This window comes from Papilio xuthus, unplaced genomic scaffold (assembly GCF_000836235.2).
Source record: "Papilio xuthus unplaced genomic scaffold, Pxut_1.1 DF826961.1, whole genome shotgun sequence".
NCBI classification, from domain to species: domain Eukaryota; kingdom Metazoa; phylum Arthropoda; class Insecta; order Lepidoptera; family Papilionidae; genus Papilio; species Papilio xuthus.
The window spans coordinates 4,933,199-4,958,315 of NW_013531688.1; the positions used below are offsets into that span (position 1 = coordinate 4,933,199).

General features: G+C 33.8%; 1 protein-coding gene and 1 long non-coding RNA gene across 5 annotated transcripts in view; both read left to right on the plus strand.

The window, feature by feature from the left end:
- The window catches only part of sas (stranded at second), a 39,985-nt gene that overhangs the window by 9,850 nt on the left and 5,018 nt on the right, over positions 1-25,117 (plus strand). For 2 of the 4 annotated variants that reach the window (XM_013315546.1, XM_013315547.1), the window contains exons 2-10: positions 2,139-2,273; positions 18,800-19,320; positions 20,189-20,375; positions 20,913-21,033; positions 21,198-21,417; positions 21,738-22,122; positions 22,487-22,703; positions 22,922-23,130; positions 23,346-24,503. In XM_013315546.1, the coding sequence (XP_013171000.1) occupies positions 2,153-2,273; positions 18,800-19,320; positions 20,189-20,375; positions 20,913-21,033; positions 21,198-21,417; positions 21,738-22,122; positions 22,487-22,703; positions 22,922-23,130; positions 23,346-24,503 (3,139 nt within the window). In that variant the 5' untranslated portion in view covers positions 2,139-2,152. Of the gene's footprint in view, positions 1-2,138; positions 2,274-16,304; positions 16,387-18,799; positions 19,321-20,188; positions 20,376-20,912; positions 21,034-21,197; positions 21,418-21,737; positions 22,123-22,486; positions 22,704-22,921; positions 23,131-23,345; positions 24,504-25,117 lie in introns of those variants that run through there. The other 2 variants (XM_013315548.1, XM_013315549.1) reach the window with 2 other exon arrangements.
- Positions 12,532-13,728, plus strand: LOC106120252 (uncharacterized). Its single transcript, XR_001227995.1, has 3 exons — positions 12,532-12,597; positions 13,096-13,155; positions 13,663-13,728. It is a non-coding gene; the product is annotated as an uncharacterized LOC106120252 (long non-coding RNA).

Consider the following 25,117-nt stretch of genomic DNA (forward strand, 5'->3'; position numbering starts at 1 on the left):
TCTTTGTTTGTAGTGTGTAAAACTGTCCAAGAGATTTACAATAACTTACAAAAATTACATTTTCTCACTAAAATTTCTCCTTCATTTTATAAATCACAATTACCATGTTGCTAAATTTTACATTAGTTTTCTCCTCAAAAGAATAAGAAGGACTGTTATTTTATTACCGGTTTTTATTTCTGTCGCACACAGAATCATTAAATGGTCACCCTTAGTGTGGACTTAATGTAAGAAATATACTTAAAGACTCTCTTTTTGACCAATTAAATATGCAGGTATTAATTATAATAAAGATTTCAAGCGGTAAAATAGCTTGAGCCACGTTTTTGGTTTGGCGAAAAACTAGATTTAATAATATTTATGTCATGTTTTAATTAAAAAAAAGTACAAGTAAAGTTATTTGCAACACAACTATGTGTTCAACATTTAGAAATATTAATCTTATTGGTGTGTACAAAGAAACCCTTCAAACATCATACTGTGCGTTATTTGCTCGATTTGCGCGGCTGTTGTGCAAGATTGTTCTTACGTGATCGTTTTTATATTATTATGGCTTCGATCTGTTATGAAACAATAATTGAATATCGTAATAACCACGTTCATCGTATGTATGTAATGCAGTATATGCCACCTCAAGTTGTTCAACAGTCCTAAGTTAAATTTTCTAGTCCATACCTTTGGTAATCTCGGAATTCTTCCTTATTGTATGGGTACAAAAAGGAAGAATTCCGAGATTGGTTGCGGTGCGGGTTGGTTGACTAAACTCCCAAGTTTAGGGCCTGCGTGGTTGACTGGCCTAGTCACCCGTGACTAAGGGTAGGCTCCGAGCCCGGTGGGGACTTATAGTGAGCTGATGATGATGTACCCAAGTTGCTACGTCATTTTTTATGCCATACTTTTTATTCATAAGTTGCTGTCACATCGTACAACGGAATTAAAATAATTAAATTAGAAACCTACGTATTCTTCCAGACTATGTTCTACATCTATGTCAAATTTCATCGAGATCCATTGAGCGGCTCTAGAGGTATCTTCTCACAAACATCCATCCATCATTACAAACATCTAAACTTTCGCATTTATAATATTAGTAAGATATTAAATTGTTCTTACATTTCATACTATCTTTACCGTACGATTGTCGAAAGTGAATGCATATTTACATGATTCATAAACTGTTACAAAAATGACGTCTGTTGCCATTGTTGTCTTCTTACATTACGTAAGTGAAACGAAAGATGACCTAATCGTAAGCTGCTTATGCTGGGAACAAAAAAGGATTTGACACATATTTATAACGTAGGGAAAAAACGAAAAAAACGTTTTGATAAATCGCTGTATGTAGATTTTAGTTTAATATCGTTATATTAAGTGAAGCGAAAACTTAGTACCCCTTTTTAAGGAAATCGCTGTGTCTGATGATCGTGAATTTGCCACAGTTCAAGTTAATGTGGAGCACAGATTGCATAAATTTATTTTTATAGAATATCTTTGTTTATAGCCTTTAAAAAAGGACTTTCATAAAGATCAAAATTGAATGAACTATAGTCTCGTTCATAAGAATGGGCCACAACTAGTTTATTTAAAAATGTCTTCTTTATTAAATATTCGTTCAATCCCAACACTTCATATTATCACGAAACGAAGTAGCAAAAATAATATTTACAATGAACAGTAACATCGGAGCCCCATAGATTCAATTACAACAGTTCAACGACCCCTACAGGTGGTAATAGTGAAATGCAAAACGGTAAATTTGAATTTGGAATAAAAAATACGCTTGTCAAATGTGACATTGATAGTTGCCAGTTACAGACTAACAAACTTATTTGACCCGTGATAAGTTAAACTAAATTACAGCTCTAAATTTAGCTCATAACAAAACGACTGCCTATAACAAAAAAGTGACACTAGATGTTTGTTATCGTTAACTTTGATTTTTTTAAATTCTTAACTATTGGTTCAATTTTTATTATTCCCGTAAAAGGGCAAAGATCAGTCAGTTTTATTGTCGTACTTAGTGTAGTGCTTGCCCTTAGTGAAGAGCATCCATTAACGACCCTGATCTCGGCTATTATTAGTTGTTAAGTTAACTATAATTATTAGGATGTTAAAACGCTTATGTCTAATCATTACAGATGGCGAAGCGGTGATGGCGTGGACTGTACGCGCAGTAGCGCTGTGGTGCGCCGTGGTCCTGGCGCTTCTGACCACGGCCGCCGCTTACACTGTCGACTGCAACCATGAATACACAGACTGCGACACCGAACTCAGTAAGCATTTACTACTTACATTTTGAAAACCATTTCAAACGATTTATACAATACCCAAGTACTAGGGTTGGTGAACCAAACCAAACAATTTACACGAAAGTAATAACTAAATTGATGTTCCAATCAAAACGATTTACACGAATTTATCATTGCTAATTAAACATGGATGAAGTGTCAAGTATTATAAAGTTGTCAAAAAGAGGGTGATGACTTTTATGTCAGCCAGTACTCTGCTCTTCAAAGTTCAATTTATTTTTAAATTACTGAATACAGGCAATGGACAATAAAAATCTATATTGCAGTGGTAGTCAATTATTTTTCTAAATTAACATTACTGGCAGGCAATAGACATTGTTTTTATAACAAAGTTAAAGCCATATAAGTCGTGTTAGTCTAGTGAAACCGTTTCGAAGGTTCTAATTAGTATTTGTAAGGATTATCCATGCTAATCGTGTTAACTAGGAATTAACATCATGGAATATGCCTACATTCATAAAAAAGTAACAACTGCTTTTAAAAGTAAAATGAGTTAACAGAAATTCTTGTAATATTTGCAAAACATTACAATGAGTTGTGCCTAGAAAATGTATAAACGAACACATCCATAATAATTGTTGATGTTAGTCTGGGTTTCCATTGCTGACATTCTTGTACCAAAACATATTGTGTCTGTATTAAAGGGAAACATAGGGACGACATTATGAGTACAGATTTGACAGCAATGAAAATCAACGGTTGGAATTCTTTTTAAAGTGTCATCTTCTTTCGAAGGTCGGCGATCATTAAGGCAACTTACACTCTTGATACCGTTCTGAAAAGCGAACGAATACTCTTTCCAAACCACGTGCGTAGGTTCTTAAGCCAGGATATTCATCTTTGATCTTTTCTTGTACGATGAGATGAAGCAGTCCGTATTACGTGTTCCTCTTTATGTGTAAAACTTTACTCTGTATGAAGGCATCTATTATGGAATTAAATTTAATTTGGATGTAAATAGTACTGCATAAGATTAGATGTATCGGTGTCAATGTTTTGAAACATTCTAGTCTAGACAGGCTGGCTTCTATCATTGATACGTTCGTCTCCATTGTGTCTATTGTTTTGATAACAACAAATGAAGTCAATTAAAACATAACACTGTTCAAGTTTGATATTAGTGCTATCTCTTTTCTATTACCAATATTACTACGCGAAAATGAATAGTCATCATCATCAGCGAGTCCCCACCGAGGGGCTCGGAGCCTACACTAAGTAAGGGGTGATTAGGCCATAGTCAACCACGCTGGCCAAGTGCGGGTTTGTTGACTTCACATATATCTTTGAATTACTTCTCAGATATGTGCAGGTTGCATCACGATGTTTTCCTTCACTGTCAAACAAACCAGAAATCCAAAAACCACATTGGTTCATGGCGGGATTCAAACCCAGAACCTGCAGATTGCAAGTCAAGTGCTTGACCACTGAGCCACCGACGCTCATGAAATTAATAATATTACCGTAATATTATTATAGATTACCGTTAATATACATATTAATAAAATAATAAAATTAAAGTGGTTGTACGTATAATAATGTCGAGGAAAAATCAATTTCGTACATGTGATATATTTGTGTTGCTGATAATCGAAGACCAATTTTATAAAATTTTTGTTTGTCTGTATGTCTGTCTACAAGGCCGCGTTTGTTCCGTTTAACCTCCGGAACGGCTGGACCGATTTTGACGGGACTTTGACGGGATTGTTGCTGATGAATGCGGTCATATTATAGATACTTCTTTTAAATTCTGTTTTGAAGAAGTCGCGAGTTACAGCTAGTTATTATTTAATATAATAAACATGTTGGTAATATACGTATGCTTATAGTTCTGATTTATTCTCTAAGTTCATAATAAATACTTTTAACGTCTAGTTACCTTCAAAACTGTATATGTCAGTCTCAAGAATTAGAAGGAATCAAAATCACAGGATTTGACTTTATAAATCCAACCTTATCCATGAAACTTTAAGGTTATATTTTAATTCAAGTGCAATTTATCTTAGTATAAATAATGTAAAATCTTTAAATGAGCAATTCTTGTATGGAATCTCGGAATCAGCTCCAACGATTTTCATAAAATTTAGTATATAGGGGGTTTCGGGGGCGATAAATCGATGTAAATAGGAATCGTTAAGTTATTATAGCTAACACAGTCTGAATTAAAGAATGTTAAAAATATTAGAGTCGTTTTTATTATGTAATAAATATGAGATAAAAATCAACTTTAAATTAAATAACAAGTTTTAGCATATATAAGTAGAAAGGTCAACGGGTCAATGGCAATAACACAAACAAAACCTGACTTATTTACAGTTAGCGTATCTTATACAGCCATCGATAATTTCACGCTTATTACTTCGATTTTTATTATGTTATTTTTCTTACTGGTCATACTATTGTATGTTTAATTAGACGAATGTTTTTTTGTCATTGTTACGTTGGTTCTTGTCATTTTTTTTCAAGCTGAAGATAGTATAACGTTATAAAGTTTTAAGAAAAATCCTTAATCATCCTGCCAGTTTTGATTTAATATTCGAATTTATAGTTACATAAAAAAACAACATAAAATAATTAAAAAAGTTATTAGTAATGAGACATCCTGTATACGACCTTATTGTAAGACCGTCATTCTTCCATTGCAAAGAAAGAGTAAAAACGAACTTCGTAAACGAGTAATCAGGTTAGGGGGACATACAGAATGCTCGATTATGGCACGAAACAAGTGGCATTAACCCTGAAGCATCAAAATACCGCACCGTCCCACCGTTATTATCACTAATTCAATCTCTCATTTCGAAGATGAACGGCCACATTACCGGAACGCCGGGCTTTGGCTCATTATTTTTTTTATCGCGCCACGCCGCGGTCGAGTCCATCGCATTTTTGGCCGGTGATTTCTCTTAGACCGTTGTTAATACGAGGTTAGAGCTTAAAGTTTTTTTTAAGACACAAAAATACGTTCGCTTAATATGGACATGCCTGAAAGATTTTTCACAATTTGTGTAATTTTTTTTTTAAATAATATAATTTTTATTTTACCTTAAAGTATGGCTATTAGATATGTAAATTATTTTTCAGCTATATAAACATTAATATTACTAACGCTTTATCTGGTTAGTCCATCTGAAATTAATAGCACTCTCGACCTCAGTATAAATAGGTCATGTGTGATTTATTACACGCAAATTATTTAATAAAAAGAAGACTGACATTTTCGTTTATCTATTGCTAAGTATGCAGTTTTTTACGACGTTTTTTACACATTTTTCGAGCGTTTCGCTTGACAACATCATATGGATATGGATGACTGTCAAAATATATATTAGAAAAACAAATTTTTAATTTCTTAGAATCTTAGATTCTTAGGTAATACGATTATTTATAGTCTAATTAAACCGAAGACTTGTAATCAAATATCTGATACGTTGTTTAATAACATTGTAGATACGTTATTTTTATTGATAAATTCATTTTAAGAATGTAGATTCGGCTCTCGCACGGCCTTTATGGTCGTTAAATTACCAACCAGTTCTTAAATGTCTGTTTTTCGATACAAATGTTACTGGCCGACGATGACTCAGAGAAGTCAACATTATAACACCAATTTGACACACTTGTGTTAGTTAAACCTTTACAAATACGCTAAATGGTAATGAATTTTTTTGGTTAATTACGGAAAAAATATTTACAAAAAAAAAATTAAAGTTGGATCTCAGTTTATCCCTATTATCTTAACCTTCCAAAATCATTAATAAGTTTACAATTATTAATTAACGAAGGCGATATAGTTGGATAATAGATAGCAAAATGAAAAAGCTTACAACAGTGTAAGTTGAAAACTTTCCGTTGCAAATACAACTAAAAGTAAGCTTTCACCTGTTCCCATGCATTCAAAATTCCGTTCGTTAGAACGGCATTTTTTAAACTTACACTTATGTAGAATGTAAATTATATAAATCATTTTTATAACATAAGTAAGTTAAGTTTATAACATAGGTAAGTTACAAGTTACCCACCAATATAATAAGTATCATTATTTAAATCATACTCTATTTTTTGTTAAGTTTTTAAAATAAAAAGACTTGTGTATAATTATTACCGCAAAATATTACTGGCTGGCATATCTATATTATTCTAAAGACTACAATAACAGGAGAAAAGAAAAAAAACTAAAATATGACGGAACCTCCGAATAGTTACGCCGTGATATCAATGACGCCTTTTTCGGAAGAAGGTTCAAAGCGTTCCTTTTTCATTTTTTAAAGCATGAATAATTGTCATTTGTGTTTTTTATGCAAAAAACCATGGTTGTGCATTTAATTTGGGTTAAAAATCAGAATTCTAATCACCCACATTATTTTTTTCTTATTCTGAACTTATATAGTACATAGGTATAACTCTTTTTATATAAATACTAGCTGTCGCCCGCGACTCCGTCTGCGCGGAATTAAAAAAAAACACCTAATAAATAGCCTATGTCGTCTTCCAGACAATGTTCTATATTTGTGCTAAATTTCATCAAAATCCGTTAAGCCTTTCCGGTGATACCTACTAACTAACATCTATCAATCCATCAATCTATCTAAACATTTGCATTTATAATATTAGTAAGATTTCTATGTCTTACGGACACTGACTAATCACACGATAATCATAACATATGTTACATCAATTGACTTATTTAAAATATATTTTAAGCCGGACTTCCGAAATTCCTTTGCCTTAGAAACATCAATCGAAAGACCTAATTTATAATATGACAATCGCACGAAACTGTCTGACTTTAGTCTGAGTATATTGTTCGTTGACCTTGTGCCGCTTAGACCCCATTGACTACTCATGTTGAGTGAAAGTTGACGGCCATGTGTGAAGATGAATGACTGTCGAATAACTGAGATTAAAAAGAAACAACGTACTTAACCGTATTATTGGGATTGAGGTGACCATAGAGACGGTACTATTTGTTTTAAATTTAAACAGAAGTAGAGTAGTAGAGTCAGTTTCAATAGGAGATATGGGACATTTGAGTTACTATCATAATGTCGTAGAATGATGTCTTAAAGTAGAGCCATCTAACTAGTGACAATATTCTAAATTGATTAGAACTAATGTTATAAAACTGCGTAAATAGGTCCTATTAATACATGTCTTTGGTCTTCTATTAAATTATCATAACTAAAAATATTATACCTTTTACCTTCATTTAACAGTGGTAGAGCCCGTTTTAACATCTTCGCACGAATTGGCCCGGCTCGCCCGGTGAAATACCACGACCACATAGAAGACAGTCGTAAAGTGGAAGCAATTCCGCGTTTCGTCTGATGAGTGTGCGTCCCGGAGGCCTAATTTAGTCCTCTTTCCCTTCCCACCTTTTTCTTATAAGGAAAGGATGGGAAGTAGAAGTGGACTTTCCGGATGAGAGGATGCACGAAAAGGGAATATTGATTGTTTCTGTGCATCCTCTCCTCCGTCCATCAAAGGTAGGCAACGCATATGCAATTGCGTATGTCTATGGGCAACGGTCACTTCGCTATTTCAGGGATTTCAGGTGGCCGCTCGCTCGTTTGTCACCTTATGATATATAAAAAAATACTGTGGGCTTCCATGACCAAAATCTTCGTTTAAAATACATTATCTGTTCTGTTCAAAGATGAAATACAGGGATGACAATATGTTATATTGTATGAAAAATTTTGGTCTCAGAAATCAACGTTTAGTATAGGCAATAAAATACGTTATATAAGAACATTTGTAACACTGAAATTAAAGAATTATATGTTACATTATCGTTTTAACTTGCTAACCTTTATCATGAAACGACCGTGAATTACGAATATAACAGTCAACCTGTTCAATAAACAGGAAGTTCGCCTTCGAGCGTATGTTAGCGGATTTCCTTGCGGTGCTCGTGGCGGATTCTAGCTTGCGTTTTCCGTTGCGACATGGGCTAAGCGTAATATTGTTCGATGTAATACGGATGTCTGCTATCTTACGCAACAGTTTGATTCATCGGATTTCTCTGTGATTTACTCATTTTAGTAATCCTGTTTAGTGTTATGTACACTATTTATAAAAATCCTTATATGTTAAGTTTCTCACTGTCTAAACTGTCTTACTATTATAAATATGAAAGTTTAGATGGATGGATGGAAGGATGGATGTTTGTTAAAAGGTATCGCCAAAGCGGCTCAACGGATCTTGACGAAATTTGGCACATATGTAGGACAGTCTTGAAAAACACATAGGCTATTTACTAAGCTTTTTTTTTAATTTCTCGGTTAAGTCATGGGCAAAAGCCAGTAAAATGATAGTTATAAAAATAACTCTCAATTTCATAGCTTAATGTCTCGTAGCTGACTTACTGTATTTAAAGATGCCGATTAGTTTCATGGATACAATTTAATAAACATCTAATAATTCTGTCTTTTCTCCTAGAAGCCAGATGATAGACATTATTTTAGAAATAAATAGAACCAGGTTTAAGCGATACCCTTCATAAAGTTCTTGACAGTTGGATAGTTAAGTAAGATTAGTGAACCGGTCGTGTTGATAAACGTCCTTTAACTAACCTAGTTATTGGACAGAGGCTGAGGTCGTTTACTTCGTGTTAGTGTGTTTGTTTAGGCTCGTACTCATATGTTAAAACCAGGTGCCTATTCGTACATATTGTTCAACATATGTATAATTATTATAAAATTCCAACTGTTTTGATTTTTACTTGTAATTTAAACTTGTTAAATATGTACATTTTATATTATAATGATAACGATAAAATTAAGAAAATGTATTAATATTTACTTCAAATGTCATATTTGCATTGAATATTGTTTTGGCGCATTTAAAATACGTTAATGGCATAGAAACGTAGAGTGTTAGCTAGAGTTATGCTTTTGCAGGGGCACTACCGCGCCCCTAGCACTCCGATATTCGTGCTCTTTACTTATAAACATTTATTCGAATTACAAAAAGATTTTAAAGGATCAAATTACGATTACATTATTACGAATATTCTGTTAATTAAGACTAACACGTAGCATTTATAAAGGCATTATGTGTAAAAGCAAAACGCGTCGCACCATTCACAATAACATAATTTTAAAGCCTTGACTTGTTTTATAAGGTTATACTAACAATAGTATAATGGTGGGACTACACAAATAATAACTTTATGAGACTCGTGTGTACTCAGCTTATTGGCTATATTACTGTACTAGCTGTTGCCCGCGACGCCGTCCGCGCGGTGTTAAAAAACATAATAAGTAGCCTATGTGTTCTTCCACACTATGTTTTACATGTATGCCAAATTTCATCGAGATCCGTTCAGCCGTTCTTGAGATATCTTCAAACAAACATCCACCCATCCATCTAAATATTCTCATTTATAATATTAGTAACATTAGTAAGATTAAGGTCCCGGTACATAGAAGATTCTAGGACTCTCTCCTGGAATTCGTACTCAAGAATGGCCATTTAAGACGCGTTTTAGTGAGACAAATCTCTCAACTCTCCTAACTCTCACTCTCAACTAAAAGAATATTTTGTTACAAAAACATGAAATTGTACCGTGTTTAAAACGATTGATATTTCTGTGTCACCGTTCAGTTCACAATACGGTTTTCCACTGATAAATAATTCATGATTTGGCACAAAAATGGATACAGTTTCAAAATGTTAAACTGATGCGATATTGTTACTGAATGAATCATAAACATCTTGGTACGATGAGTTCACACATCTACTAAAGTTGGATATTTTAAAATGTCATTTCCTATTTAACTTATTTATATTTTACGCATATTTTCGTGCATATATTATATTAATTTTGTGTTATCTGTATTTCTATACGTCACATTATAAAAAGGGAAGGTTTTTATTTTTGTACGCAATGAATCATCACCATCAGCTCACTGTACGTCCCCACAAGGGGTTCCGAGCCTGCCCTAAGTTAGGGGTGATTAGGCCATAGTCAACCACGCTGGCCAAGTGCGGGTTGCTTCACATCATACATATCTTTGAATTTCTTCGCAGATATGTGCAGGTTGCATCACGATGGTTACCTTCATTGTAAGAACGTAGGATAAATATACACATGTAAATCTAAATCGAAAAACACATTGGTACATGGCGGGATCCGAACCCAAGACATGCAGAATATAAGTCAGATCCACCGACGCTTTCAGTACGCAATGAATACAAGAAAAAAGGCTAATGCGTGTGGTACAATAATCATTTAAACATTTGGGGAAAAAACAGAATCTTTGGAGAATACTAAGAGAACTTTTTAATTCCTTTAGGTGCATTCACTGATGAGTCAGGGATATCCTCTGATTTGTTTCCTTCAGTTACCAGTCCAGATCCTATAGGTATCCAAAATGGATTAATTCCTTGCTTTAACGTAGTTTCTATACTATTATATTTGTAATTGTTTTGAATACATATTGAGTATCAAGTCTTCATACTTCTTGAATACTGTGACCTTGAACTGAGAAAACGATTTTTTATTGCAATTTTATAAAAATAATTTTATCATAGTTGCACAATGCACTTACGTCGTTATTGTTTAAAACATTAGTATTTTCTTAATTAGAGTATTACTTTCTACGATATTATTATATTATTTTGCTACCATTGTTTTTATATATATTTTAAATATAAGCAGATTTTTGTTAATTTACTAATATTTCTTGTACCATTCCAACTAAGCTCCACGCTTGGGCTAGGATATGGTTTACGATCGTAGTCGCATGGCGGATCGAACTCCCGACCTCGTGATCGGAAACCCTTAACCACCAGGCTATTGGCAAACATATTGTTTTGAATTTTATAACCTCAATTTTTTATTGTTATAACTTACTTTTAATTTCAAGATACACCAAAAGGCATTATAAGAAATGTTTGTATAAGAAATTACCTAGATATTCTTATTTCTTTTGGATTTGTACTGTAGTTAAAATTAATATTATATTAGTTAAAACAGTTCACTAATTTAGTTACAGTTACTGAAGATTATGTAACTACAGAAACTACCCCAAATCCAGAATCATCTACAGGTATCAAGTCACTTATTTTAGTTAAATTGTTTAGTTTTATGTGTTCTAAATATATTGTTTGGCTAATTTCATAATTAAAGAACACATTGTTTTGTTGTTTTAATTTCTCTATGTCTTAATTGTTTTACTTATGTTAGTTTGAGTTGATGAAATAATATTTATTGCTTGACAAGTTTTTAAAAGTTAGAAATTTAGATCAGCTGATTTTGTGATATATCGTCCTGCTTGCTCCTTCGTTTAGAGGCTAGGCCATCTGGCTGGCGGTAGCCGAGACTCTAACCGAAAGAGCAAGAAGGACAGTATACCACAAAAGCAGCTGACCTGAAATTCTTTCTCCAAAACGTTGCTAGCTCCTATACTATAATATTTGCTAGTATGTTGATGACATTTGTAAATTCAAATATTCCCACAAATTTAATAATTTTTAGTATTATATTTCACCGTAGTTGTTTAGTAGAATGGATTCATCATCAGCTCACTATACGTCCCCACCGAGGGGCTTGGATCCTATCCTAACTTAGGGGTGACTGGCCATAGTCAACCACGCTGGCCAAGTGTGGGTTGGCTGACTTCACACATATCTTTGAATTTCTTCTCAGATATGTGCAGGTTGCATCACGATGTTTTCCTTCACCGTAAGAACGTCGGATAAATGTACATATGTAAATCAGAAATCGAAAAACACATTGGCACAAGGCGGGATTCGAACACAGGACCTGCAGATTGCAATTCAAGTGCTTGACCCCTGAGCCACCGACGCTCCGACTAGAATTGATTAATTGAAGTACATTTTATACTGCGCTAGCAAAATATTTCTTTTCAGATATATTTACATTCCTGCTTAATATGTTATAAATCTCAAAATCACTCCGGCTAAGTTTATTTACGCTAGGAGTTTAATTAGAGTTTATGACAAAATGAAAGTTAATAATGGACGATTATTTAATTAAGGAATTAAACTAATAATACTAACATTTGTGGATTTGAAATGTAAGAATATAAAAAGCTATTAACGAAGATTATGGAGCTAAGTTTGGTATAAGAAAAACCAAGGCCAAGTTAAGTGTTCCCGTAATCTCGTATGGAAGGATGAATGTATGGCCGAAGACATGTGTCAGAAATATAAATTAAGTTAAACAATCAGTCAGTTTTCAATCGATCTGATTTAGTTACAGACATTGAAGAAACATCGATAACGAATGAATCAATAACGTTTACCAATCAAAACTTGTCTACAGGTATGAATCAAAATTACGTCTTTCGCTAAGTTATGAAAGTTGATATAATTAAATTTATAAATCGATAGAAAACTTCATTTATATTGTGTCTATTTAAGATAAATTAGTTTGACAATTCTCTAGAAAAAGGTTAAGTAAAATCGAAAGATTTTCGATGGTTCTCATAAAACTTGTGATCGAAAATATCTTGTTTGTTGTTTTCGAAATACAATATAAATGAGATGTATTTATTGTTTTTAAGTTAAATACGTAGACAAATGACTGTAATAAATTCGAAAAGTAACGTAATATCTAAACTATAGCATTTTTGTTTGATTATTTTTATTACAAGACCGATACTCGATAGTTCATAGTTGTCGTATAGTCGACACTATGACAACGGTCCATTAAGTACAACATTAGTACTCAAACAAAATGAATTCTATACTTCATAGGCATCAGTTGTCAAAGTAATCTATCTTAAATAGACAAACTATACAGTTGTTGATAAATTTTCAGTGACAGACGTAACATCAGAAGGAATAGAATGGCAAAATGTCAATACTGAATCATATACAGGTACTTTTTTTTAGAACGATCTAAATTCAAACTATTTTTTTAAATCATTAGTCTAATGTTTACTGCTGACACTGAATATAAATGGACTGGCTATGAGAGGCAGTATTTTGTGCCTATTTGATTTTCACCATTTTGACGCTGATGTGGCGGTTTGTAGCAATGGTGCGAATTCGAACTACTAATATAGTTATAACTCACGTAACATTAACACGCTTTAAAATCGAAAAGAAAGCGAAAGCTATTACCAATCCTTATCTATTTGTAGATATTAGTGACAGTGACTGTTGAACGTAAGCCTCATTTACTATCTCGATACCTGGTCTTTTCATCATGCAACCTTGACCTTAGAGTGACCTTGAAATTTTATAGTTCATTCCAGGAAAAAACTAAAATACTGTTAAACATATTTACATGTGCGTCCTACAATGTTTTTCAATCTTTATTGACTTAGATTTATAAAGTAAAATCATTTACTTGCAAAGATATTTTAGTAAAACGGATTTATAGTTTCAGGAACTGACATAACGCTTAAAGCCACTGAAAATACGACTCAAAATATAGAATCTAACTCAGGTATATAGAAAGATTTAGAGTAGATCATATAGTTATTTTTTCTTCTCATTATTACACATAAACTTTATATACGCACACATCACAGAAATTAATTATCCTTAATTATATTCACTTACTGTGGGTGTCTGAGCCCATAATCCCCGTTAAAAACAAATTGTTATCTCTGTTTCATCAAAGATGAAAGACAGGGATGACGATATGTTTTATCCATATTTTGGTCTTAGAAATCGTTTAGTCTTTAATAATCACCTAACTCTTGATAAAGTCATATGCATATATTAAGATATTTTTATATATTTTAAAACCATAGTTACAGATACGGAAATAACGGAAAATACCAAAGACTATACAACTATGATAAATAGTCAAATACTTTCAGATACTCCAGATATTCCAGAAGGTATTATGCCTAACATAATAGTTTAATTATACTCTTTGTTGATAATATCGTCACAATTTTAAATTACATTTAAAACGTTTGAAGTTTCGTTTCCGTACACAACTTACTCTGTGTCTTACAAAGCACAACTATTTTTATTTTTAGTTGCATAGTTTTTAATCTTTAATTAAACTTAATTTATATTTATAAATTAGACACTTCTTCATCGATGTTAATATAAGTTAATAGCATTTTTACGACAATGCTCATGTGCTATAATTACGTCAACTCTCTTAGGTCAGAGACTATAGATTTCCAATAACAGTGATACTGGCTATCTATAATGCTTGTTCTAAATTCAAGCATCTGCACAAACAGTACTCTTTGATTACATACTCTTTGGTTACGGATACCATATTACTGTGAAATTCCATTCCACTTTTAAAATTAAAAAAAAGAGGCAATGTTTTTGTACAAGTTTTGTTGCAATGGTAATTCACAGATATCACCTTCTTTTGTTTGTTTCGTCTTCGATTGTTTTTCTATTTTTATTGATTATGTAACTCGTTTATTTTAGTATAAGTTAGTAATAAGTTAATATATGTAGAGGTCAGATGTTAATTCTGTTGCTTCCCACGCTTACTTCCATCATAAGTCTGTATATTAGTAGATAAATAATAATTTAGTTTTGTGACTTACGGACTTTATTGGCTGAACTTTTCTTGACAAATTATCACAATTAGTTCTTATTAAATTTCCATATTTATATTATTTCAGACTATGACGTTAAGTTGAATATGACGGAAATATCCCGGACTATTAAAAATGAAAATATTACTACGACAGGTACAAATTCAAATGCAATTTTTGGTAGATTGTTGAAACTATACAAAGTTGAGTTTCGATTGCCGAAACACTAGTCTAAAAAATGTTGTCCTTTTACTAAATTAAAAAAAATACAGATAATAATGGATGCAGTACAGTCAGCTGCATAAATATGGAACCATTTAAACAAAATTTAGAAACGTATAAAAGACTTTATTTTCGAAATAAGTATGTACCTACGTATCCGTGTTTAGCATGTACTTATGGACGGCAGAATACGGACATAAACGTGTATTCATATCTTCAAAACCGAAGGTATGTACAAGTTTCTGAAGCTTTGTAAATGTCTACATATTTGTGCAGCTGACTGTACATATGTTTTTGCAGTTGAAATGTATAATTATATTAATAACAAAACTAATCTACAAATCAATTCGTACAGATGAACACAATTTAATTTTTATAATAATAATCCCATGTGCAAAAAGCGTTAATAAAAGTCTTACTATTTGGACGCGATAAAAGAGAATAAATATATATAAATCTTATTTGACAATATAAACATATGCGTTAGTTATGTGTTATGCAATTTAACCATTGATTAATACTGTACAGTTTTGATAAAAATAAATATTGATTATTTTTTTACTTTAGGTGTAGAAAAGAAACAAGTAAACACTTTAGAGATGACAGAGCCATATTTGATTACAATAACGAAACGTGATTCAGGTATTATTCAATTTGATTAGTAGATTGAATAGTAGTTATTAATCGTTATTAGTAATTTTAGTAGATTCCTACTAATATATACAATTTTACCCGAAATTCTGACAATCTTTTTTATTATATGTAAGAGGATGTAACTATTTGGACAAGTAAAGGTTTCACTAAAAGTGGTAGACGAATGGACCGCCAAGTGCAAAACCACGACCACACAGACACAGGCGTTAAGTGGTAGAAATTCCGCATTTCGTCTGATGAGTGTGAGCTCCAGAGGTATCAGTTTAATCCTCCTTCCCTTCTCACCCTTTTCTTATAAGGAAAGGATGGGAAGGGGAAATGGATTTGATGGAGGAGAGAACATAGTAAGGGGAAATATTCTCTTTCTATTTCTCCTCCTTCGCCGATTAAAGGTACACAACGAATCTGCAATTATGAATATATATGGATAGCCTTGGCTTTATTGTAATATTTCGGCAATTGCACGTGGCCATTTGCTCGTTTGCCACCTTATAATATAAAAAAATAAAATCGTATTGACATAATGAATGTGATGATGTAAAACGATGATCAAACTATTCTATTTGTAATAACAATTACTTGTTTACATTTTACTAAGGCCTATAATTTAATTCGGTAATTAGATGCTGATTCTTTTACTGAATGGATGACATCATTAGAGACATCAACTGTGAACAATAACGAATCAATGGCCAGTACTGAATCGTATACAGGTATAAGAGTAGTTTTTATTGTTGCTATAAATATTATATTAGTAGACGAAATTCCACAAAGCTGACCTGCGTAATTAAGCGCCTGGCAGTGGTAGAGCCCGCTTTAACATCTTCGCACGAATTGGCCCGGCTCGCCCGGTGAAATACCACGACCACACAGAAGACAGGCGTGAAGTGGAAGCAATTCCGCGTTTCGTCTGATGAGTATGCGAGAGGCCTAATTTATTCCTCTGTTCCTTCCCATCCTTTTTCTTATAAGGAAAGGATGGGAAGTGGACCTTCCGGATGAGAGGATGCATGGCAAGGGAAAATATTTTATTTTTGTGCATCCGCTCCTCCGTCGATTAAAGGTAGGCAACGCATATGCAATTGCGTATGTCTATGGGCAACGGTCACTTCGCTATTTCTGCGATTTTAGGTGGCCGCTCGCTCGTTAGCCACCTTATGATATAAAAAAGATGTAGTTTAACATTTGCAATGCTACTGCAATTTCACGTTAAGTGGAATTACAGGTTGAGCATTGTTGTAGCATTTAACGTGTTAAAAGAAATTTTACATAATATTATGACGTGTTTATATATCTGTTAATACCAGTAGTGATTACGTTTTAAATCTTTCTAGCAATAACTTTATTGTACAAAGATTTTTTAATCAAATGCACAATGTATTTTTTTAGTAGACGTTGAATAACAATGAATGTTATATTTTAGTTCTCTTAAATAATACAACTCGTGTACAGTAACAAGGCACTTTTTTTTTGGTATCGGGGGGGATCTTCGTAAAATACCCTACCTTTTGGGAGAAAGACAGGGTTACGTGAGATTCTTACTGTCTAAAACTGCCTCGGTGGCTAACCTTAACTGTTACTGACTGTGGCGTTACTTTTTTTTTGTAAAAATTCACCAAGGTTCTTCGCCTTCTAGCAGTTTCCATTTTCGTAATGTAATCCATATTTTCGTTTGTGCGTGTAACATGATTTAAATTGTCCCAACTAAAGGCGTAACAGCGGGGGACTACTTTACAATATCGCCTTTTGGACGAAGCAAATTCATCTTTATTGAACAGTTGAACAAAATAGTTTTTACTTTTGATTTAACAAGAAACATCGTCAATTTAAACACGTTTTACCAAAAGAGATACCATCGCTATGTATATAATGTGCTCATTTTTTTGACCTAATCTTTTTTTATTTAATAATCGGACTCCAAAGTCGCCCTATAAAACATGTAGTAGGGGCTACGGTTTCCAAACATAATAAAATAACATCCTAGTTTTAGTCCTCTTTCCCTTCCCACCCTTTTTTCTTATTAGTTATAAACATTATTAGAATCACTTGGAGAGAATGACGTGCTTGCGTTACAAAGTCCAGTGTCAGAATGAATAGTGACACATACATACGTCGACATTTTATTAAGGCTAGTGTTGGGTAATACACTGCCACATTTTTGGATTTTCTTCCTAACATAAGGAAGGGATGGGAAGTGGAGTGGATACATATGAAGAGAAAATATTCTCTTTCTGTGTATCCCTTCTCCGTTGATTAAAGGTAGGCAACTCGTATGTCTATGGCCAACGGTCGCTTCGCTATTTAAGCGATTTTCAGTGGCCGCTAGCTCGTTTGGCACTTCATGAGGAAATATAAGGGTACCGTTTTTTTCCTTTCGAGTTACGAAACCCTAAAAACAACATCAAAGTACTTTTCAAGGTCTGTAAATATTGGATAACATAAATTATCGTCATCCTTGTCAAAGACGGTCAGGACAAAACAGTGTTAATCAACTAAAGATTGTTATACTGATAGTAATAATTTAATTTATTACTGAATGAAATGGATTTTTAGTTACAGAAATCTACAGTACACTGAAATCTACTATATTATTGAAGAAAACAAATATTCCAACAACTACAGGTATATGAAAATATAATCTATAGATTGGTGTATCTTACAGTAATAATTGTTATAAAATTGTGTTTAAAAACATATAACAAAACACATAAATATTAGTATAACTAAATAACGAGTTTTTATTAAACCTATCCCAGTTAATAATATCCCACACTATTTTATCCTCTAGCTAGTAGACTTAATAGAATTAGAAATTTTAAATGCATTTAGTAACGTGTCTTTACAAACTTCGTAACGTAATTATTACTTAAAACTATGTAAGAATATGTAAGTACTTCTACTTTAGATATTTCTCGATTAACCGATTGTTGCTAAATCAAAATATTTTTAAATTGTTTTATTTTTGTAGTTATGTACGTAGATAGGAATTCTAAAATGTATTTATTTTAACCATAACATTATCTACCAAAGCTAATTTCGTGTAGTATTTTTTTTTGGATTACCACATTTGTTAAGTATCCAACATTGATTCCATTAATTTTAATATACTTTACTTTCTATTTTAAGGTAAAATGACAACTGACGAGGAAGAAGTGTCCCAACATCAGCCATCGCATCTTACGATACCACCGTTCATCTTCACAACAACACAACAGCCGAAGAAAATATTCACGGAAACACCAACAACAACCACAACAGTCACAACATCGGCTAAATCTACAGTAGTAACACCTACCACAGATTCTAAAATAGATTTAGATACGACAGAAATGACAGATCTAACAGATTCAATATTAAAAGCTAAACCAAGATTATTAGATTTGAGTGTTGATGAGTTGCAGAGTTTCGCGAATGCATTACACAATCAAACAAATCAAGGTATTAATAGAAAACTTTCTGATATAAGCGAAGTATCTTTAGACGTAGACGAAGATGACGAACCACCAAGACTGATTACGAGTGTGCCTAAGAATAAAGATATCACTGATAAATTCTATTCAAATCTACAAGTTCCCTTCAATCCTTTACTATCTATAGATAAATCTGATGAAGTTGAAATATGCAAGGAAAATGAAATTATATACAAGGTACGTACTTTTAACCTTTATCTATGTAACTATCTATCGCCCACGGCTCCGTCTGCTCAGAACTAAAAAAAATAATTGGTAGCCTATGTGTTCTTCCAGACTATGTTCTTTATGTATGCCAAAGTTTAAGAGATACCTTCACACAAACATCCATCCATCGCATCGCATTAATAAGAATAAGAAGATAGTTAGTAAGAAGTAAGATATGACATTAAGATACAGATCGTGAATATATAACATAAAGTGCTTTATTTGGTTATGTTGCAAATTGAGAATTTAGCTAGATTTGTTGGTTTTTATTAACACAGCCGTGACTATGAATATGATCTGATAGCGAATTAAAAAAATACATAACATTTTAGTACAGCCAAACCTTGGTCTAATTCCCACCACATAAATATATGTTTAATTAACTATTGTTTATTATAGGAATGAGGTATTTATTGTCTCTATGACAAGTCATATGTTGATCAGATAATTTAACACATCGTGTTAACTTACAAATCACTGAATAAAAGCAAAGCCAACATTAGTAGTTAAAGAGCAAATAAAAAAAAATTGAGGAAGACCTCAAATAGTACATAAGCTTTTAACACTATGTTTAAGAGCCTCAAATCTAATTAAAGATTTCTGTATATAAAATTGCAGATGGCCAAACGTTACATGGTCTATCAAACTTTTCTATCAAGTGTTAGGAAGAAAATCCGAAAATATGCCAGTGTATCGACGCAACACTAGCTTTACTAAAATGTCGACGTTTATGTCCCCTCACTATTCATTCTGACACTGGAGTTTTTAACGAAAGCACGTCATTCACGCCAAAGTGTTCTAACTAATAATGTCTAAACAAAGTACTTTATATTTCCAGGTAGGTGATCGAATAGACAGAGGATGTGATGAAACATGTGAATGTACTACTTCTGGTATATTTGAGTGCTCGCCGCGCTGCAAGCATCCTTACACACGAAGGGGAAGAAGATTGAATGATCCTCTTTGCTTTGAATCACCAGTAGACGAATGTTGCTCTATTATTGCTTGTTCCACTGGAACTGGAGGTAAAGATATCATCATCATCAGCTTACTATACTTCTCCACTGAGTGGCTCAGAGCCTACCTTAAGTTAGGGGTGACTAGGCTATAGTCAACCACACTGGCTGGGTGCGGGTTAGTTGACTTCACACATGTTTTGGAATCCCTACGCAGACCTAAATAGATGGATAATTTTTGTTGGCAGTTCATAATTCGCAAATGCAGATTTTAAAGTGCATATCAAGCGTATTATATCTTCTATCATCATCGTCATCATCAGACGTCCCCACCGAGGGGCTCGGAGCCTACCCTATGTTAGGTGTGACTAGGCCATAGTCAATACGTACAATATCTTCCATACGTCTTTTTAATTTTTTTAGTAATAAGAACCATTTATTTATAAAAATAAGTAGTCTAACGAATTCATAGTTAATGTTACAATCTTTAGAAGTATTCCATGATTTTGAAACTAATTTATCTGTCATATGCTCATAGATGTTTTTTTTTTTAATATTTAGCGATATTTGGTATTTTCTTTAATATTTGAAACAATTAATTTTCAGCAACCAAGGCTGATGCGTGTAAATTCAAAAATGAGAGTTATGCTGTAGGGTCAAGCTGGAATATAGGATGTCAACAGACGTGTGTATGTGAAGAGCATTCTGTCGTATCCTGCAGACCAAGGTAAATATTTTACGATCTTTATCAAAAGACAGATTTATTGAAAGGAGAGTAAGCATTTTTATATAAGTAGAATTGTATGAATCAAATCCATACAAAAAGGATGAACCAATATTGTCGAATGAATTGATCGTAATATTTTAGCGTTTTGTAATTATGAATTTTAGATGCAACCGACTACAAACATCAGAGAAGTGTATAAACGTTCAAGATCCTAATGACGATTGCTGTGAGATACAAGTGTGTGATGTATCGTCTGACGCGCACGAGGAGCCCGAGAACATCACAATGTCAACAACCACCACAACACCATCAACAACCACACCGATGACAACTACACCGGTCGCAACTACATCAACTATGATTTCTTCTTTTCTGGCGTCAGAGGTAAGTACGGTTAAACTAAAATTGATAACCAGCAACTCAGTGAACCGGATCACAGCTCAGCAGAATTTCGTACCTGCATAGAGTTATGATTTGACTTTCAAGCTGTGAACTGCGAGTCAATAAACAGCTAGCGGCTCGTGGGTTCACATTCAAGTTGTTGAGCCGCAGTTCAACGATTCGAGTTGCTTTAGCTTTTTTCGATCTTTACAAAAAATATTTCCTAGATTAATTTGGTAATGAAAGTACATATTGAGTACGTTCTTTCAATTACTAAATAAATTGATTCAAATTTTCTTACTATTACAATTTTCATTCCCCAGACTGGAAGATCATTGGACGATCAGAACGATTCATTCAGACCTACGATCAGGCCGCTAGTGTTAACTGAACCGATCGGATCAGTAACAGTACTACAAAACAATAGTGTGCAAGTTAACTTAATGCATATGAATAACAGCGAAGATCCGATACATCTCTTACTAAGTAGCGACGGTGGACGAACATTCAGAGACGTGGAACTAAGATATACCAATTTAATACTTAATCTCGAAGGTGGCAAGGATTATATTTTAAAAACAAAAGAAACAGGAACTAAATTCAACTTCACAATAACAGCATCGGATTCAACTTCGAATGAAGTGCCAGTAGAAGAAAGTAATGCGTACAAAATAGGATGTCATCATGATGGACAATTTTATGCTGTCGGTTTGTACAAATTAATATCGCTTTAGTTGCTAGAATGGTAAAAATTCAATTAACGAAATGTAGCATCTAATATTTTAAAGATTTATTAGTAGTGTATATATTCCTCATTCGTACGAGCGTTTTCTTAACGCGGCGTTAATAATTGGTGTTGGCGTGTCTGGAACGACGAACGCTTTTAAATCACTGTTGAACGCAACACTCTCAACACAGAAGTGCTACCGTATGAATAGATACATGACAATGCATTTATTCTATTTGAACGCGTTTTAGCGCATTAATAAAGCGCCCGTGCGAATCGAAGTTAAGAGTGTCTGTTTTCTTTATATTTATTTGTTAATAAAGTACAGCTTTATCATCTTAATAGGTGAAGAGTTTCACATCGGATGTTCAGAGTTATGTGAATGTACTGGCGATGAGAAACGCGAGTGCGCGGCGCTAGTGTGCCCGTCCCATGTTGGTCTGGAGCTGGTTAGCAAGGGTTGCGTGCGGTGGGCCGCCAACCCTCCCGCACACCCGCCTAACTGCTGCCCTAGAACTGCGAGGTGTCTCAGTGATGGGACTTGTCATTATAAAGGAGTTGCGTAAGTATTGCTTCAAGTAATAAAAGTTTACCTGTACCTTTGCTAGACGTATTTATCAAAATGAAATACTTAAATGAAAGAGTTGAACAAACAAAATACCAATTATATTGGAAATGGACACGAAACGTAGTTTCTATTGCTTAATTTGGACACTAAAGCTACAATTATTTCAAATAAATTTTCATTCATTAACCATTGTTAAATTGCAATGCCTTCAGAGTACCGAACTGGAGCGAAGTACCGTTGACTCTGACTGGATGCGAACAGCGTTGCTTCTGTGAGAACGGTGAACTGGATTGTCAAGAGGTGTGCTCACCATTGCCATCGTTGCCACCACAGACACTGCGATGTCCTCCAAACCACCGCCCAGCTGCGGTCAATATATCTGATGAGGATTGCTGCAAGCAATGGGGATGCATACCTAATGGTAAGTGTTACAATGTAACATCGATTGGCTTTTATTAGATAATGGTGGAATATTGCATGTTACATTTAAACAGGATCATCACTCATCACAAATCAGGAGCAGTTGTACATAAAATCATACTTTGGTATTCTGATTACTCATAACTCATAATAAAATAAAAAAAACCGTCATACATTGCATGCTCACATCATTCATAATCATGTTATTGCTTACAGCTGGATACAAGAATGGATCCAAATATTCGCATGTTTTTCCATCGCATGACGCATCACAGAATCACGTGACTCCGGTCGCGCCCGCCCTACCGACTGTCACGACGCCACTCCCCACACCACTCGTCATGACTGAGACCAATGACTTCTTTCGACATATGAACCCCGCCAAGACTAGACTCAAAACCAACAAACTTGTACAACCGCCCGACCCCGGCCCTATTGCAGACGACTCACCGTACCATTATGTACACGAGACAAAGAACAACACCTTCGCTATATACAGCCCGAACGAATTCCACAGACCATTCAAATTACTACAGCCCATACCACCCGTGACAAGTATAAACGTCAACTGGAAATCTTTAGAGCCACCGAATAAGTCTGTCCTTGTCGCACCCGTGCCCGTCTCTATTCAACCGAATATACCGCTCGCTTCACATCATTCTGATACAAGAACTAATTCGCGGAACCATTTAAGTTACGTCCTACCGGACAATAAAATAAAGGACTTGTTTGAAAAGTACAAACAGAACCAAATGATGGAAGCAAAATCTATATCAGACCACGAGGAGTACGTGCAACAAATGCATGAATCTGTCAGCAAAGTACCGCTCTTACAAATGCATAATTTAAATTATTTCCTACCGGTTTATGATAAAAAGATACCGAGTCATGTTCCATTTAGTTTTGGTGAAACAAAAACAACACCGGGCAGCATGAAACCGATAAAAACATATTTCGAACCCATGTTCAATCAGTCGGCGGATTATTATAGAAAATATCCGAACCCACAGACTTACAAAAATGGCCGCCATGACGTTCACGGATTACACGGCAAACATGTAACCATATTACGCAGCAAAGACTTGAAACCTATACGACCTTCTGACACAGGGAACAATGATAAATCCTGGCCGAACATACACGTTTTAACCAAAGTCCCGAATCCCTACGAAACTGTTTTGTTTCGAGTGTTGCCTGAACCTATAACAGATATGCAGAAAGTACCTAGCAATAGTGTTAAGCTTAATAAGGTTTCAGGTAAAAGCTATTCAACATTAGACCTGGAGCATATGCTCTCCCAAATGGAGGTGGAATCGGAGGTGAATAGGAATCTTGGACGTTCGGCTGATAAAGACATAGGAGAACACGCGGCAGGTCAGTGACCTGGCCTACGTTTAGTTTGTGTTTGTAGTTCGACTCTAAACGAGCAAATGACTTTAGACATGTGACTTCTTGACTTTTTGTAATGTGTTGTATACAGCGAGCTGCAAATATCCATCTTATTTGGACTATTAAACTGTTAGTTTCGGAGACCGAAATTCCCGTTTAAAACATATATCAAAAATGATACTTGACGATATATTTTATACAGAGATTTTGGTCTCAGAAAACCCCAGTTATTGTTTGCTGTTCGGTGTTATATCAAATACTAATATTCTCTTAACTGACAGTATTTTTATGTAGACATTTCAAATAGGTTTGTACCAAATGTTACATATTTTTTACAGATTTTTAATGTCATGATTGTAAATACATAATTCTGATTTATTTTAGAGTATTTATTGTAGGTTTTAGAAATTAAAACGATGTACGCATAGTAATGAATATTCTTAATATAATGAGTAACAACAATTTCCTTAATACATTTGCATGTTGTATAAAAAATAATATCATAATAACGTCATCTAATGCTTTTCATTTACTTACCAAAATCTGACATGTCATTTTTATTCCTGCCTAATTTAATTAACCTTCTAACCTACTCTATG